This window comes from Varroa jacobsoni, unplaced genomic scaffold, assembly GCF_002532875.2.
Source record: "Varroa jacobsoni isolate VJ856 unplaced genomic scaffold, vjacob_1.0 scaffold_547, whole genome shotgun sequence".
In the NCBI taxonomy this organism is placed as follows: Eukaryota; Metazoa; Arthropoda; class Arachnida; order Mesostigmata; family Varroidae; genus Varroa; species Varroa jacobsoni.
In genome coordinates this window covers 31,524-50,424 of record NW_019213449.1, presented here as the reverse complement: position 1 = coordinate 50,424, position 18,901 = coordinate 31,524, and the positions used below count along the sequence as shown (strand labels likewise).

General features: G+C 40.7%; 2 protein-coding genes across 4 annotated transcripts in view; both read right to left on the bottom strand.

Annotated features, from left to right (window-relative positions):
* Positions 1 to 908: 908 nt before the first annotated feature.
* On the bottom strand, positions 909 to 12,490 carry Brr2 (U5 small nuclear ribonucleoprotein l(3)72Ab). The gene is made up of 8 exons (XM_022834756.2): positions 12,297 to 12,490; positions 10,363 to 10,804; positions 10,017 to 10,139; positions 9,653 to 9,824; positions 8,261 to 8,662; positions 6,211 to 7,305; positions 4,249 to 5,909; positions 909 to 3,988 (listed from the first exon to the last, which is right to left on the bottom strand). The coding sequence occupies exons 1-8, from the start codon at positions 12,406 to 12,408 to the stop codon at positions 1,387 to 1,389; spliced, it is 6,609 nt and encodes a 2,202-aa protein (XP_022690491.1). The 5' UTR covers positions 12,409 to 12,490; the 3' UTR covers positions 909 to 1,386.
* Positions 12,491 to 15,156: 2,666 nt separating this feature from the next.
* DPCoAC (dephosphocoenzyme A carrier) overlaps positions 15,157 to 18,901 on the bottom strand; it is a 27,949-nt gene continuing 24,204 nt past the window's right edge. For all 3 annotated transcript variants that reach the window (XR_015311466.1, XM_086968660.1, XM_086968659.1), the window contains one exon: positions 15,157 to 16,376. Coding sequence is in view for 2 of the 3 variants with exons in the window: in XM_086968660.1 (XP_086824786.1) it covers positions 16,345 to 16,376 (32 nt within the window). In the remaining variant the exon portion in view is untranslated. The remainder of the gene's footprint in view (positions 16,377 to 18,901) is intronic.

Sequence of the window (18,901 nt, the reverse complement as noted above, 5' to 3'; positions counted from 1 at the left end):
CATTTTTTGAGTTCCTACTAATGAAAGATTATTACAGAATTGGATCTAAGCTTGCCTTAAACATAGAACTACTACGATTTAAGAAGCTGCCACAATGTGTAAACTAATACAAAACGCTTTCCGTAAGCGAGTATAGGAGGCTTAAATGCGACAATATGTAGTAATGTTTATTATTTTGATTACTTTGTAGTGGATTTGTACTCTCCGTATGAAATTGTTCTTTCTTGATTGATGGGGTCGAAGATAGATTTGAAGCTATAAAAGAGACATGCCTACGTATAGGAAGAGCATACATTTGTTGTTAGGGTCAAAATGGTTTCGATTTCAACTATGGGTCTACATTGTATCTACGTTGAATCTACAATTAACGTGATCAGCAGCACACACGCACAACTTAAATATTTAGATACCTATAAATATTCTATTTCGAACGTTTTGGGCTATACAGATCAGTGCTAAGAGAAATTTGTTCGACTAGCGTCAGTTTCTCATTACTCCTTCCCACAGTGATTTGTCAACAGTTGTGGAGCCGGAACTATAGAATTACAAAACGCAATCCAAAGATCATACATATATAAATGAGAAGAATGGATGAAACCAGGTGCTAGTCAAAAACGTAACGCATCCTCGTACACTTATGTTAACCACAGAAGCGGCAACCCAACGCCAAAAATCCGAAGACATCCATCTTGAAGCATCTTATTTCTTAACACCGTTATACGGAGCAAAGCTACCGTTATACTGGAGCCTGAACGGCAAAACACAACGAAAAGGTCATTTCGTTGTGAAATTTTACTTTTACTTGATCTATTCGTGATTCTTCTTGTAACAAGATTAGCTCACTATAATTTAGTTTAATTTTATCTACTATTATATACGTTACGCAAATTAATAAACACACGAAGATATAGTTCAATATGGCATGAACTATATTTCAGATGTCTTCCTTTATGCGTAGCCTGTTAGTTTGATCAGTTTATAGCTCTTCCTCGTTGGCCAAAGTGTATGCATATTACAGTCGCTCGTAAGTGCGCTTTGGCCTATTTCTAATCTCCGCTTCTTCATATTAATTAGTTAGTGGCCATTTCCAACTCGCCGTCAATGTCTACATATTGGTTGTATGTAATTTATATATATATATATACGGTTTCATATCCATCTATTCTGCCCTCTAAGACACGTGCTTCAAACAAACGTTCCAGCACAATAAACAAATGTTAATGGAAATACAATAACACACTAATGGTCTTTGTCTAATTTCATATAATTATGGTTTAAATAATGCCGTACTGAAGCAGTATTACACAAATATTTAATCGCAATTTTGTGCCTGTGCAGCGCGTTACCCGGTACGTAATTATTTTCACACCAATAATAATTATATTCTCAATCACTTTCATCATCACTGTGGCGCCGTTTAGCAAATCCAACCTTCAAATTGAATTTATACTCTTGATCGCATCCCATATAAGCGTCACTCATGAAGTACAATACGTAGCTATGCTCGCCGGACGACGGTGCGACAAAATCAAGCTTGATCTTAGCCTTCTGTTGCAGGCCGAAACGTTTGATTGATATCAAAGAATTTGTTGATGGTTCGCCAATTACAAGCCACCAGTTCTCTTCACGTTTTTGCGGGAACAATGGAGCCACAACAGGGCCGACAAGTTCGTCCTCACGTTCCAGCTGAACCACCACGTTGACAGTGCCTCCGCTGCGAACTGCGTCAGAATTGACAACTTCGAAGGACATTTCTACATTCGGATAACGGTTGCAAAATTTGGCTACGTCCACCATCTGACTTGATGACATCTGCAGCAACTTGTTGCGTTCGGTATCTTCAAGTTCCATAACGTCAAAAACCGTTTCGACACCAGCCTCTTTGCACCGGCGGATTACATCAGCGCCAAAATGCGGTAATTGTTTGAGATATGAATCCTTATTCCACATCGCCTGTGTGACCATTTGAGATAGCTCCATAGCTGCTAAAGCAGGGGTTAACCACCCATTTGATGACAACACATCGACGCAAGCCTGAATCAGACGAACAGACCTCGTTAAGACTACTTCGGTATCCGATTGCAGTTCGGCTGACAGTTGAATACGGGACAGATGCGCCTGCAACAGGAGATTGGTCTTCACATGCGGATCTGAAAACTTGGGATCAGTCAACTTGTGCGGTAGCTTATCATACAATTGTTTCAGCAGGTTTTCTTCTCGATGTCGAACCGGAATGCTTTCGTATTCGGCTGCAGAACTGATAATCTCCAACAAACCCCGGATCTTTGTGCGATTATTGAGTGACACTGAGAACATTTCTATTGTGGTATAGTTGATGTAATAGTATGCTGCGATCATACCCAAATTTAGAGGCGATACGTCCATCTCGTCTTCGATAGCAATACACTTTGACTGTTCTAAATCTGAAAGAGTTTGTTCGACTAAGTCCGACAAATGATCAGAAAGATGCCGATGGGTGACGCCCTGCAGATTGTAGTAATTAGGATTTTGAGTCATGCGTCTATACATGAGCGTCCAAGTTAGTTGATCGACAGCGTCCTGCTTATTTTCGATTGTTTTCGTTACAATCTCTGCACAAAAGTGGTCGTGCAGGCAGTGATCTAAATGACTTTCGACTGGTAATGGCTCATAAAGGAACTTCTTGAAAAATTCTTTTTTGCTCTGCTGGCACAGAAGGAGTACTTTGGCATCATCATCTGCCATAGGTCGATTCGCCCTGCCAATCATCTGTAAAACGGACGTAATGGGGTAGTCATCATACGAATGGATTTTTCCATTATAGAACTGAGTGTCCATAATTACAACGAGGTGGGCCTGCAAGGGGATAGCCCAGCACAGTGAGCTGGAAACGACCAATACTTGAATGGCACCCGAATCGAATAGTTGCTCGACTAGAGCTCTGTCTGAACCCTTTAAGCCTTCATGTAGGTAAGCCACTCCACCCTGAATGGCCTCTTTGAGCGTATTGTCGACCATCTGGTCCAAGAATGGTTTAAGGTCCTCAACAGGTACGTGCAGAAAGCTATTGTCAACGCTGTTTGCCGCTGAATAGGTCAATAACTCAATGCAGGTAATACGTGATTGTTTGCGTGAAGGCACAAATACGATGACAGGCTTTCGAGGGGAAAGACGTGCGATGCCTTGGCATACAGGTTTGGCCATTGCTAGCAGACGGCTTGCGTTGTGTGTCATGTTAAAGCCCTGGATGTGCAACTCAAGCTGGACAGGCCGCACGTTAGGATGGAAGTTGAATGTAGCATTAACACCAGCACCCAACCACTGAGCCACATCGCGGGCATTTGCTAACGATGAGCTAAGAGCCACGATTCGTATGTTATGCCGCTCGAGCTGCGACGAGATGTATCGCATACGGGAGCAAATAATTTCCATGGTCGGCCCCTCCTCGCCACCGATTAGGTGGAGCTCATCGACAATAAACAGATCTACGTTCTGGACGTTTCTGCGCTGTTTCCATCGTCGAGATAAGATGTCCCATTTCTCAGGCGTTGAAATGATGATATTCCCGCTACCTAAAAGCTTTAGATCAGTTCCAGTTTCACCAGTAAGTGCTACCACTTTTTTTCCAAGTTCGTTGCCGAACTTAACTTGCCACTCGTTGAGTATAATGAAGGCTAGCTCCTCTCGAGGAGCCACGTACACACAGCGGCCTTCATCTCGTTGATTGAACAAACGAAGGATAGCGAATTCCGCGCAGATCGTCTTGCCCGATCCTGTTGGCGCCCCAACAAAAACGTTGTCATCTGTGTTGTAAATGGCATTAAATGCCTGTGTTTGAATCGGATTGAAGTTTGTTAGGGTATCCTTATACAAGGCTTCAAATTGCGCGTTTTGAAGGGCTGACACAGGTAGCGGTTGGAGGTCGAGAAGTTCCGTTGGGGGCGCATATTTTTCAGGTAAAATCATGTGTCTAAACGATACAGGTAGCTGGGTCTCACTACCGATCCATCTGCAAATAATCAAGAAGAACGAAATAAGTAGATCTCAAATTAGCATTTGCCATTTACTCCGGCAACGACTGCTATTTCGCCTAGAAATTATTTGCTTTGTAGAGCGTTGCTTGAGTTTTTTCACCTTAGACCTTTCATTTCTTAAACATAAAGTACTATAGGTTACCGGTGCAAATCTTTTTGAAATTTAATGAAGGGCTGTGAATGAGAGCGCATTTTTGCGGAGTAGAGTCGTTAAACAATTTAATACATAACTTACCTATCCGAAACAACCCGAATAAAATATTGTGGTGGTAGGGGCTCGAATAGCGCAACGAAGAAGCGCACCACATGCTCGTCCTGAGCGAATTTTTGTTTGAGTAGAAAATACTCATGGTGTAAAATCCTCTCGGAATCAACGTCTTCGACAAGAATCCAGAAAGCTTCCGACGTGCCATGGATCTTTTCATCCCATTGAAAGTCTGGTGTAATGGTCAACTCGACCTTGAGAGATGATCTTGTGATCGGCTGGATATGGGCAACCAATTCGAGCTTTGGGAAATGGTGAACGTACCGATGGACCGTTTTACCCATCTTAGGCATTCGCAAAAGCTCACCTATTTCACTCACGTTAAGATCGTACAGCCTTTCCCATGGGAAATTTTTCTTCTCAATCTTCTTTACTACTTCATCGGGCAATTTTTTGAACTGACGAAGCGGTGACATGCTTTGCCACATGCGACGGTCGATCATCTTGCACATCGCAAGAGTTTTGTCGGCGAGCTGAGCCCATCCACGATGTAAGACGATTTCATGGATGGCTCGCATGAGGCGGGCAGCACTCTGGGTCACATAGACCATGTCGGCCATCAGCGCTAAACGTTCAAGCTTCAGCTGCGAGATGTATGCCTGAAGAAGAACATTCACTTTAGCTGTAGGTTCATCCACACTTTCCTTGATCGGTACAGGCACGCGTTCCATAAGCTTGTGCAGCTCCAACTTCTCTTCTTCTCGTATAGTGATGTGACGGAACTCCCCCGACAGAGAGAACACCCGGAAGAGCTCGATTTCGCTAAGCGTGGGCTTCAGAAGTTGATTGTAGGTAGCAATTGTGTCATGTGCGCAGTAATAGTAGGATGCAATGCGACCGAGCTCTGTGATTTGTAATTGACCAGTTCGTTTATCAAAGCGGCACAACTGAGCCTTATCCAAGGCGATAGCAGCTGTGAAGATCAGGTTTGCACGAAATTTCTCAAGAAGCGGATCTTCCGCAACCATTTCCGACGTAATGCCATATACTTGAGGTGCTCGCATCATTCGTACGTAGAGATAGGTGTACCCGAGCCAATTGACAGCGTCCCTCACTGTCTGGATGTTTCCGAGCACTACTTCGGCGTTGAGGATATCAGGCAGTTTGCTAATCATCTGGGATTCGACGGGGAGCTGCTGATTGAGAAGGGACAGGTAATATTGCAACTCGGAATGGTTTGTCATGAGAATACCCTCTCCCTTCGTATCATACTGGGGTCGACCTGCACGACCTAACATTTGCAAAACGTCAAGAGCGCCTAGTTCTGTCCAGCGTCCCTTCTCGGGACTATATACCTGGGTACCCTTAATAATGACGGTGTGCGCTGGCAGATTCACACCCCAGGCAAGTGTTGCTGTGCACACGAGTACCTGTAGGTGACGATCGGCGAATAAATCTTCCACCAGGGTTCGATCGACGCGCGACATTCCGGCGTGATGTATTCCAAATCCGTAAGGGAGCAAATCCTTTAGTTCAGCATTCTTTACCTGTTCCGCTTCACTTCTCAGTACTTCGGTACTAGCAGAACCTTCCCTCAAAAACATGCCCAAAGTATCCTTTTCTAAGCACATGTCTCGAATAGCTTTAGCTGTCTTTGCCGTCTCTTTGCGTGAATGCACAAAGACCATCACCTATGAGAATAAATAACACGTTACCACTAAACCTTCCCATACTTTTCGGGAATTGATCTAGGGAATGAACATTGTAATACTAACGCCTACAAAATAGCCCGACAGACCAAGATAAACTATATAACTTTCTATTACATTTTACAGTATTAAATAAATCAACATTTGTTTATTCTAGCTCAGTCCTTTTTGCGGCCTATTTGGCCTGACTTTGCCATCTTTTACTTTATCCTTTAGTTCACTAAATATTTTTCACTAATAAGGTAAATCGTTCATAATTACGCAAAATGATTGCATTACTTGCCTGACTTTTGCCAGCGTTGGCTAAAACCTTCTCATAGAGGATTTCATTCATAATTTCAAATCTTTTGAGAACCTTCTTCTCGGTGATACCAATGAATTTTTGTTCTAGGGGCACGGGTCGGAACGAGTTGTCAAAGTAGAAAAGTCCCTGTCGTGAATCAACACGTAGGAACGTTGCGACGTCTTTGTAATTTGGCAGAGTTGCCGACAAACCCACAAGACGCACTTCTTCTTGCGTCGTCTCCATGTTGCGGATTGCTCGAGCCACGAGTGCCTCCAGCACGGGACCACGGTCGTCATGCAAAAGATGAATCTCATCGAAAATCACCAGACGAACTAACTGAGTGTAGGTTCGATCTCCGCCTTTACGGGTGATAATGTCCCATTTTTCCGGTGTACAAACAATCACCTGGGTCGCGTTGATCTGTTCTCGTGTCAGCTGATGATCGCCAGTCAGCTCAGATACTATAAGACCGTACTTTTCGAGACGCTTCGAAAAACTACCGACCATCTCTTGTACAAGAGATCGCATCGGGGCGATGTAAACGATTTTGAAAGCATCGCCATTAATGATACCATCCGGATTAATATGCTTTCCTATTTCCCGCAACATGCAAAGCAGGGCAACGTTTGTCTTTCCAGCTCCTGTCGGAGCGCAAACGAGAATGTTTTGATCTGTATTTAACGTGGCATCCTTTAATCGAGATTGAATCCGATTAAGAGATTTAAATTTATCGAAAGCCGGTTGCGCCCAGGTCGGTAGCGTATCAATTGGGATCAGCTTCTCATCTTCGGCGAACGGACGCGGTTTCAAAGCCGGTACATGAATCTCTTCGTACCCTTTGTGCGTCCGTCGAAGCGAACCATCAGGCAACTGGCATCGTTTATTTGACATGAAATGTGAGCCCTGTGCAAATGCCAAATCTTCCAAATCAAGAGTCTGACAGTTTGAGAGCTGTAGATTTTGCTCTTGATGATGCTGCTGCTGGCGACTTTCGTCTTCATTATCTTCACCATCCAAATCCCCATGGCTGCTGCCGAATCCATCACCGCCGCCACCAGAATCGTCCTCTAAGGGCCGCTTCCGTCCACGTGTCTGAAACATTGACCGTTTCGTTCTATGAAAATGAACTGTAAGCTTTAGCTGGGGTTTTGCCACCAAAAAACCCGATAGCAATTTTCGCAAACCAACATCTAGTACAATTAGGATAACTGCCTAATAAACTATAAGGTATTCGCTAATGGAATATAAATGAGGTTTTATAATTGTAGCAAAAACAGAGAACTGAAATACGATCATTCTTAGAAAATTTACCAACTCTCAGCGTGCTATCTTTTCATTAGTCGTTGTCAACGGCGATGAAAATAAACATTAACACAATTGTGTATAACGTACATGCGGCCAACTTGGAATAGGTAACCAAAATATTTCAGGTTAGCAAATGAAATTAGTTTTTCAACTAATTCAAATTTCTAACAGAATACGCCAATAACATAATTGGTCTGATTTGACAGTTCCAAACGCTACAACGAAGATGCAACATGTAAAAGTGAAAGCTGTTACGCAAATGTTTAGGCACAAAGTTTTCTAGATGAACAAAATCAAGATAGAATTGGGAACAGTGATAAGATCGAGCTTTGCATAAAATGCGTTGTCATTATAACGGTGTCCCACACTGTTACCCTGCAATTTCATAAAGGTTCGCACTGCCAGGATTACCCCGATGTCAGTCAACAGAGCGCGATTAAAACGTCTCCTGCGGTACTCTTTGGGCGGTACATGACTCGTTCACTACTGAAATAGGTGTTTTAAGTCATATGTCCGGTGTTGCTGGTATGTATTGCTTTAAACGGCCCCCAGCGCGAAATGGAGTTTGTCTGTGCTCGGTTTCGGACCTAAACTGCCATTACGTTGTTGGTTAGTAGTTACCATTTCACCATCACAGGGACAAAGAGGGACAATCTTTTCTATTGTCCCTGCGAAAATATACTTACGATTAGTATTAAGAGTATTCAATCCGATATAGTTACATAGACTGCCATCTGCTTACCTCGTTAACGCTGCTACCAACAGCCGTAATGCCTGGATCTGGATCTTCCGCTGCCTCGAGCTGCACTAGGATTTTAGCTAATTCGGAGTCAGCTTTCATCCGATCTCGGAGTTTCTGCCGCTGTTGTTTACTTTGAGCTTGCGATAAAAGGGTGCAATAGAGAACTAGATTGCGATGCTCACGTAATTGTCGAATCAATTCAAATTGTCTGAAGCCTAGCAGGAGGACAAGTCTGTTTTCGAGGTCACGCTCTTCGGCTGCCGTTTTGAGAATGGCAAGTACTTCCTCGGCCTTTGCCTGGGCGGCCACGGGATCGTCATAGGCCTTGGAGAGCCGGCGTTGCAACCAGTATGCATCGATATTCCGAGCATGAAGAGGCTCACTACCTCCCGACGAAGCACCCTGGGTAAGAAAAGATTCACAAATTCAAACAGAGTAAATCAAGTATGTTTGTCTAGAAACTAGTACAGACAAACAAAGGTAAACGATCCGCAGATAAATCGATCTTACATAAATTCAGCTCCTATATTCAAACATTTTTTACTGTACAAATGAGGTCTCGCCATTTTTAATTAATGCGCAACTATATTCCCAAACAGTCTCGAAACTTTAATAATCAAGTGGTGCGCGCTGGGATCTGTGATTTTGTACCAATTATCAGTCTCTCGGCTCTTTGAGTCAAACTCTCTGAAACTCATTTACTGATCTGCTTTAACCAAGAGGACCGTGTTCTGGTCAGCAGAATTTGCATCGATCTAATTATGTATTAGTCTGAAAAAACCTTCCTAATGGAAAGGTTCTCAAGTCAAACGGAAGATAGTTTATGGTTCTTTCAAAGCTGAGTGAAGACGATTACTACCATGTAACAAAGTCCCTCTGCATCTTTTCTGACCGATAGCATTTTGCCTTCAGTTATCTATTCTTTTTGATCCTTTCTGCATTTTTTGTATGATGATTCGAAACCACTAACTGAGTATGTCCCAGTTGATCAGCAAGTTTTTGTTTCATTCGAAATGAATTAGTTCACAATAATATATGAAAGTTCTTAATCCCGAAACATTTGAAAACGTCCATCGCAGACCTTTATCATCCAACGCATCATTCCAACAAACATAATTCATACAGGAAATCTAGCAAAGCACTACGTAAGAGTACGATATGCATTTAATAATGCCTAGAGTAATACTCACTTTCACTTCAAAAAGAAGCGTATGTGGACTAAAATGATTAATGCAAAAAGTATCACCACGGGGTTGCTGTACCGTGCTACAGATCTTACCTTTTCGAAGCTAAGAGTTATAATAAGCGATAGTGCGCAATATTCGAAACATCAAATCAATCCATCAATAGTAGAATATATGGGTCATCATTTTGACTAAATTTCTTGCCAACCTTAGCATTCTTTGTGTTGCTCTGCTGCTGAGACTTGTCCCGATTTTTCTTGCCATCAGAGTTAGACGCGAGCAGCGTGGCCCCAGAGAGGTTATCTTCTCCTTCAGCGTCATCACTCAATGTTTCATCAACCGTATTTAACATCTCCTCACCGGACTCTTCATCGTCCGACCTTTAGAAAACAGATATACATGGTTAAGACACACCTAAAGATATTGACAAAAAGTTGTAGCGACAAAGTCTGCTATGCCTGAAAAAGACATATCATAGCGCAATCGATATGTCGTTACGTCTTGAGCAAGGCGGGTATTATAAAAGGTCATTAAACAGTTTCGAACACTCCCATAGAAATGCAACATTGTACCTGTCAAACTCAACGTTAACTCCGTATGTCTCGTCGATGTCAGCAGCTGTGTCTTCTTCACCTTGCCCAATGCTGGCGGAGTAGTCTGTCATCTTCTTACAGAGGTTGACGAGTACAGCATATCTGCACCGATGATCCAAAAACACATCAATACAACATAGCTCCCACTAATTAGAAAGCGTCTATTAAACCCAAGGCTGGCTAAATTTTGAATACTAAACTGGCTACGTTTAACATGACACAACGAGATGCTTAGAGGACTACTACCATGAAGAATATTGTATGTCGCTGTTTCAGCTATCAAGCTAATTTGATTTGTTTCACGTTTGTTAGAGTCAATACGCACCTTTCATCGGCAATAGCTCCTAGTAACTCCTGCAACTCCTTACGACGTTCAGTTTCTTTAACGCGATCTGATTTAAGCGTCCTCAGGACTTCATCTGCTGCTCCGCATAGCAATTCCCTAGGATTATCACCAAGCATATCCTGTAGGAAGCTAAGCAACACTTCATATGTCTGTCGTGTTTCCGTCGTTTTCGGTCTGTACTCGATTCCAGTCATATCATCTGTGGATTCATGCAGCACAGAGCTAAGGGGCGCATGATGTCCTTTCTGGCCCCCTCGAGCGCCACTAGCAGCAGGCAGTGAGAGGTCGCCAGTTCGTTTCTTAATGGAGCCCCCTCGTTTTTTCTTGACATCGTCATTGCTACTGTCCTTGGGTCGGTTCCGCTCGTAACGGTCTCCCATTTTTGTACCATCCAGTTTTCCCACGAGGGAGCACACTTCACCTAAATCAACAATCCCATTTCAATAGAGATAGAATTAGTTTTTAGTGTCAATAATTTTGGTAAAAATTCGGTACATCAATATCCCATGTAATAACGATATTCAATGTTATATAAGACATTTTTTGAACATATACATGTAGTGAAAAACATTTTTTCATCACAGTATTCACATTAACTCTATCAGGCGTATAATAATCTATTCGGCTACGAAAGCGACGAAATTCAGCATAAAAGGCCCTTTGATATCACGTATATGAACTTTAAGCGGGCATAACATTACGACAACGCATAACTTAAATAAAGCCGATTCAGTTTGCAACCATTTTGCCCACAAAAAATACAAGACAGTACTCATGATTGACCTACGAATGAAGACTGTCCTTCGCCGGAGAATGCTTAAAATATAAGCAATCTTGACTTGCCTGAGGCAGTGATTCTTAGTACAATTGGCGAAATAAAATTTAAACATAGTCATTCGTTCAGTTACCTTACACGGTTAGTGCAACTAAACGCAATCAAAACGCCGTAAAATTTTAAAGTTTTCGTCAGCTTTAAAAAAAGCCGCAGTTTAACTTCATCTTCCAATCGCCGTTCACGGAAGAAGAATATTTGGCCTGTATCGGAGGCCGTACGGTGCAGCCATGTACGAAAGCAGTGTAATTTCACAAAAAAATATCCGGTATTTTCTGCGATATGACGACCCTCAACGAGGAAAAACAAAAGAGTCCTAACCAACGCATACGCCTGACCATTTTCATAACCTCATGATTATGGATAGTAGAAATAGATTATTAACCCCAAAACCATCGCTCGTATTAAACACTGAAGTAGATTTTCCGTTCTTGTCAAACTAACTGTAAAAGCTAATGTTTCATAGATCAATATATATGCGTAGGTAATCATGTTGCAATGCAAGTGAAAGCGACGACTTTGTACAAAAAAAACAACAACAACATTATTGTTACTATATTATAAGACCTCCTTATTAGCGAAAAAAAACGCCGACCAAGAATCAGCAATTGACCAGATCAATTATATTAGTAACGTTCACAAAAACAGTTGTCTTCTGCAGGTTTTGAAAACACTTTATATAGCTTTTGTATTTAGCGCGCATCTGCACTCATTGTAATCGTGTTTTTTAAGAACAAAGTGTTGCATCTGGGAACATTATGGCTTTTAATTATAAATAGACAAATATATTGTGCTTGTTTTGCCTCGTGGACGACACAAGGTTTTATCGTAACAATTAATTGATTCCAGGGTGTGTCACGCTACTGTATATGAATACTTCATGACTGAGCGAAATACGGCAAGATGGTAAATCTTCGCCTAGAACTTCTATCATAACTCGATCTCAATCTTGCAAAACATATTTTGAGCGTTTTCGACGGTGTGCCGGCTAGTAATGTTCGAAAGCGGCGGGAGGAAACACTCGGCTTGCTGAAATTGGCTTCTTCATTGATGATAGCACAGTTGAACACAACTTGCTTACCCGTGGCTTCATCTCGAGCTCGTCTCTCGATCAGTCTAGTGTCCGCAACTAGCACAAGATTAGAGTTTGCCTTATACTCATATTGTTGCGAGCGAGCTGCTGCATCCGCCATGCTTAGCTTGTTTTTTCCGACAATCGATCAACTAGAGTAACAACAGCATTCCGCGAGAACCGACGTTTATTTTGTTTTTTAATCACCGTTTTAGATAGAAGCTTCTCTAGGCTATAGAAGGCTAACTCTATCGTTGAATTTAGGGAAAAAGGCTTTAACAAGGGACTTAAAACATTTAATATATTTTGTATGAGACTGAGCATATATAGATACATAACAGAATGTCAATAAGAGTTTCGTTTGCGTTGCTATGAAGCTGAATAAGTTTACCTCCCGTAATACACTTTTAAGGGATCACTTTACCTTTTCAGAAACACACAATGCCGATTTGTGTCTTGGCATTATACAGATGCAAAAAAGTTTTCTGCTGATTTACAAAATTACAGCTTATCGAACTTATCTTTATCAATGCTGGCATGAAAATAATGTTTGTGAATCTTGGCGCGGAGTAACAATTCAAATATAATAAATCTCAAAGTTAAAGTCGCATGTCTTAAAAAAAATAGGCTATAGCATTGTTTTTAAATATAATTACGTCAGTTCTTAGCTTCGTTAATCTTTTCCATGGTATTTCAATATATTATATAAGCAGACCCTTTAAATCTGAAAATTCATATTTAGGAGGGTTATTTTTATAGATTAACGATATTCCAAACATTCTTCTAACTGGGCCTAGGGGCTTCAGGTCATAGATGCATGGCTAAATGCCTTAAATTGAAACTGATCTGGCAAGTATCATCTAGAAAGATATGGGTGTATGTGAGAAGCACTGATTTAATCAAGCCATTCGAGACAGGCAGTAGTAATCAATCAAGAGATATTGTAGGTATGATAGACTTGATTTTTTTAGTTTTTTGCCGAGACTTTTTAATACAGCGAAAAGTTTATAGGTGTCAGCGTTAAGCTTTTGGATACAGCTGGTTCTCACCTGTCTTTATTTATGACAGGCATTGGTACCGTTGTTTTAACATTGCTTAAGAGACTAATTAGGCTACGCAGTTCAATATAAGCTATCTTAAGGAACCGAGCAAGGAAAGGAATTACTTAGAATTAGGCTAAAACTTTATATTCCGTTGGGTACTATCCAGTTGGAAATTGGACTAGGCAAAAAAAATTCTATTGTAAAATCCCTTTTTCAATATATTACTAGCTGTTTTGCCAGAAATCAGGATGTAGGCGATCTCTTAGCTTGATAATGTCGCAGGAGGTTCCCACATGAAACAACGGCGGTAACTATAACGCTTGCTTGATATAGAAAAAAAATATCGTACGTATTTCGACATTTTTGACACCAGTATAGCGATTATAATATCAGTTTTGTTATCTGGCTATTCTTTGTGTGAACAAATGGCCGCTTCGACTTAGCATTAGAGACCTACCCCACTAAGAGCAGCTTGAGTGGGTCTTGCTTAATTTGTCTGGGATCTTTCAATAGACCTATGAGGCGGCACGGTAACCACACAACCAGGTCTTTTTTCAGCTATTAGCCTAATTTTTCCTTTGTAATAGTAATCCTTTGGATCTTATAAATCTTTATGATGATAACTTTGTTATCACTAACATTTAAATTAGCAAAGCTGTGGGCTTGTCCTGTATGGGCTACTATGACCACACATTCATAGAAATGCGCTTTAGACACTATTTACGTAGTAGTATAGGCTTCCAGAAGGCACTCAGCAGATTTTTCCATCGTGGCCAATATCCGATTTGGGGCCCGTAATAATCAAATAATTAGATTTTGCTCAAAAAGTCACCTTTTTGGCCAATCTGTTAAATTCATATTTCTTCATTCGAGGATATATAACGAGCCTCATCTACAGAATTCTCATTAACTCTGTTGAAGATATGATTAGAAAAATCTCTGTAACTGCAGCAGCTTCTACCTGCTGCAAACAAATTGTATTATTTAAAACACACTGTTATCTTCTATTACCATCAACTGCGTTGTACGATAATTGTCTGTCATTATCTCATGAATAGTAATAAATGCACGAACGAAGTCTAAGCTTTATGCAAATAGTTCCACGTTTTGAGACTAGGTGGAAAGTTTTTAATGGACTTGGCGTTTCTCCTCTTTAACCAACCAGTACTATTTATTTCTCATAAACCGATTTCAAAAAATATCAAACAAAAAATGACCACATGCGAATGCGCACTTTCTCAATTAAACCAATAGAATCACAAAAGAAGTGTTCACGAGTATTCACCTTTGAGCGTGATTGATGAGTATGGCCAAATAAGTGCTTCGATGAAAAAAAGCGTCCCGCTGTCTATCACAATCGGGACGCAAATCATGTCAAGGCTTATTAATTTCGGGGAAAGGACGAAAAGGAAATTTGTGCCTAGTATATCAACAACAAAGAAGTATAATTTTGAGCATAGAAACAATTATAAATAGCCTACGCATGGACGTGCTCAATCTAACTGTTAGTCGGACTTTTCTATTAAAATTACCAAATGAAGATATTCAAAAACCATATACGCTGGCCCAAATCTGTGTCATTCAAGCTCCCCTTTCATTATCAGCAAATTACCAGAGGGAGATAATAAAGTACATTACTCAAGGCTTTGTAATGTAGTCTCTTTCCCTATACGTACTGTATCTCGTAACCAGCGTTTCTTCACGTCATGCAAACTGAACGTCTTGCTATAGATTTTAGAACGATTTATTCTTCATATGACGGCGTGAAGCATAAAGTTTATTGTTGTGTTCTTATTGCCTAATGTGATACAATAATCACTAAAGACTAGATGAAGATATCTATTTATTTACAGTCACGTTTATACCTATCAGGTGCTGCAATACTGTATGTCAGTCAGCGGCACTCTACAGCGACTTTTTAAGTACCTGTGGGCTGTAGTGACCTCATGTGTTGCTTATGAGTAATTTTCGCTGACAACATATGTATTATAGTACCGTGGAATGAGTAATTCTACATAGGAGCTCTTTTTTACTGCGATGACGAGAGGAGCTTTGAATCTTGGCTAGCAGACGAATTCGGTCTTCTCGCAACGGTCGTTTCTGTTGCACTGAAATTTTTCCTTTCCACTCGCATCGCTAGAAAAACCGTTCCGGCGGTCCTAGCTTTTCTGATGGCAGGCATTCATAGAGGTCTTTTTTGAACTTTACGAGAACATCAGTCATTTCACATACAAGTCGAATCACACCTGTGACGGGTACTGGCAACGCCATCGTCGTTCGACCAAACTTCGCCCAGCGCTGGAAATTAGTCAACCTGCTATTTAGGCCGGAACTCATCAGACGCTGACTTCGCCAACCTTGTCCAAAATTTTAACATCGCTTTTGTATTGCGCGCCACCGAATGAAACAGACCAATAACCGCGTGAGCGGTCTACGTGCGAGACCGTTATTACGTTCAGTTTCATGCAGGGAACCGGCTGCCAGAAGCAATATTTGGCAGCCGTATTAGGCGTTAAGCCTGAAACATTTCTTTAGAACAATGTAGACTTTATTATCGGTTAGAAAAAAACAAGCTATTATAAGTATAGCTGTAGGTATGTTTCTTCTAACAAAACCATGCATATATATATCGCAGCAAGACCGCTTTCAAACGGTGTATATGAAGTATACAACAAAGACAAAGGAAAGTTTCTTTCTAATCTAATGTTAGATTATCGGTCTGTTAGTCACGGTTTTTCTAACTAGTTAACTTTAGATAATATACGTCGAGCAGTATGATTTGACAATAGTGGATGTTCTAAATTGTTCGAATGACTTTATTCTGATTGCAGTTAAATGAAGTATCGGCAAAAATTTGATAACTTATACAATTTTTTTTACGATAAGTGTTGCTCAAGCAGTCTAAAAATTTCTTCTGTCTATAGTGACGATGCGTTATCGAAACAAGTGGCCTAAAGGTAATTCCGTTGCTTTCGTTCTAAAAGTTTCGATGTCAAAGATGCTTGTCATAGTGGTCAACCAATTTCGAAAACGTTGACGAAATTACCTGAAAAGTTCAGTAAGATGGACACGTCAGTAGCTGTGATTTGATGATAAATCATCTGCAAATAAAGACTATTTTAAAAAAATTTGTTTCATAATGTGTGGCAAAGCTCTGATTGAGGCCACAGAAGGTGATGACGTTACGTGTTTGGTGGGATCACAAAGAAGTCGCGCATGATGAGTTATTGTCGCCTGGCCAAACGGTGCATTCGGATCTCGACTGTCAATAACTAGCAAGATTACAATAATTAATTGGAAAAACCGAAGCTACTGCAAAAAAAAAGGCCTCGTTTTTCGGACTACTCACATTTTGAGAGAAGCTGGATAGAAAGTTTTAATATATCTCTCGTATAGACCGAAGTTTACGCTATTAAACGGTCATCTATCTATCTAATGGCGTTAATGGAGTTCCAAAGGCGGAATGCAAAAATCGCTTATTACAATTTTTGCTGATGGGGTCCTAATGTTGTCAAAAAAATGGGAGAAGACCGTATATCAAAAAGACGTATAGCCACTCTGTTTTAAAGTTAAAAGTTGCTTCAATTTTGGCCGTCAAGATTTCTTCGACCACGCTATATTTCATTCTACTTCGATCTAAATCAGTTTTGAAGAATCATTATTAGACGCGTTTAAAAAAAATAAATCACCAATGGACAACAACACTAACCCGACGTTATATGACGACAAAGTTAAGTTTTTAATTCTGTTGCGGATGCTCGTTCGCTATTTCACCCTGAACCTTATGATACAGGGTTATGTACTCCATCTAGTCAACTATTTCTGTGTCATATTGAATATATCAAATACTGTGTAAGGACTAAGCAGCGGTTATAACCCTTTGCTCACCACTTGTTTAAGCTACTTTTTTTTTTGCATAGCTCGGAATAGCGGTGAGGAGGTGTGGGACAGCGGCAAAGCCCATTTGTAGCTAGTAAAGGCTTTCGCGTTCACCAGTTGACGATACTGCTAGCTCCGTTGACACTATGATCTATACTAAATGCGGCGCTTACCTTTAATGGGAGCTTCATCCCTTGCTTGCCTTGCTCTTATAGCTAATACTCACCAATCTAATATAGAATATATTTCATGCATGTACATATGTTTGGATGCAGTTATTGCACTATCGCTAATTATCACAAGCAATCGACAAATTTAAATAAATTCATGAAAACGCAACGAAAGATTTGATGCTGTGTCATAGGAATGTAGCTAAACATATCAGCACCAGAGTCACGCTATTGTCAGGCAAATTTTTCAAGAAGAATGTATAAGTTCCGTTACAGCTGCTGAGCCTTATTTCGAATTATTTTTCGGGGTAATTCGGGCTTACATTTAATGTTGTCGAACTGCAATGCTACCACATTTATCTCTGCCCTTTTCTCAACTCCACGAAAAGCCCACAGTATCTCTAACTTCTATTGTGTACCCGTTGTCATTCTGCACGGTCTTATATGTAATACGTTCATTTTGAAGTGTTTTCATAACAGAATCATTGCGTTCCCTACAAGTGGTACAGGAATGATAATTTATTGCGAAGGTACGGTGTTTAAAGGATTTCAATAGAAATGTAGTGTTAATATAATTCGTTCGACTCAAATAATAACAATTAAATAAAAACACTATGTAAAGGAACAACAAACATAAGAAGAGATACACTGGCTTGCATACTTATTTAATCCATTCCGTCCCATAACGTTCATTGATTTCCTAATATGAACCTTGTTGTACTTTCCCACTCGGGTTGCAACTTCTCGAGGATGTTCTCTCTAGCCTTCTGGGTAAGCGTCTGATATTGATATATTTTTTCCACTCCTTTACCATGATGTCCTATGATACCGTTATACTCAGGATTAGGCGGCAGGTATCGAGATGGTACTGGATGCTAACCCTTTTTTTTTTAGAGTAGGCTATGTACTTCCCTTAGGTGACCCTTGTTTCATTTCGATCTTGCATATCTTTTGCAAAGATAAAAGTTGCCACCGACGTAAACAAATTTCTCCCGTACTATCTCACAACTCTCGGCATCAACTTTTTTTAATAGAAGATGGCAACTTAAGTTGTTTAATTAGATTAGACGGAACCGGTACTGTGAGCCATGTATCCACAAAAACCGTTTCCTCTGTAGGCTTTACCCTCTCATTCAAACCCGAATTTTGATTTAAACAGTGGGCCGATAAAAGAAATAGCAAGTGCCTAGCGGATCAGTTCGTCGGAGTCACCCTCCGTGTTCTCCATCACATCGGACGTGCTATATATGATGGTAGGTAACTACCAGGTCAGGAGCCACTCTGACATTACCTATGGTTCTTTGATAGCCCTCCAAGCCAGGGAGTAGGCTTTTCTTCTTCTATTATGCCGAAGTTCCATTAATAATTTAACTTTACCGGTTTGGTTCGTTTGGTATTGATCAGCGAATAAGGCTTAATGAGTAACCGCTCAAGCTCTTCCTAGTCATTTATGGAACGATTGGACTTTTCAGTCTTAAATGATTCTTGCAAGTATTGTTCGGTGATGCCTCTTTTAATAAAA

What these genes read in the sequence shown, in the direction of transcription:
- Brr2 (XM_022834756.2), bottom strand. Translation starts at nt 12,408, where the DNA reads ATGGCGGATGCAGCAGCTCGCTCGCAACAATATGAGTATAAGGCAAAC. An exon ending in AGCTCGAGATGAAGCCACGG is followed by an intron (nt 10,805 to 12,296) that starts GTAAGCAAGTTG and finishes TTGTTGATTTAG; the next exon opens with GTGAAGTGTGCTCCCTCGTG. An exon ending in CCAACGCTGGCAAAAGTCAG is followed by an intron (nt 5,910 to 6,210) that starts GCAAGTAATGCA and finishes TTATTCTCATAG; the next exon opens with GTGATGGTCTTTGTGCATTC.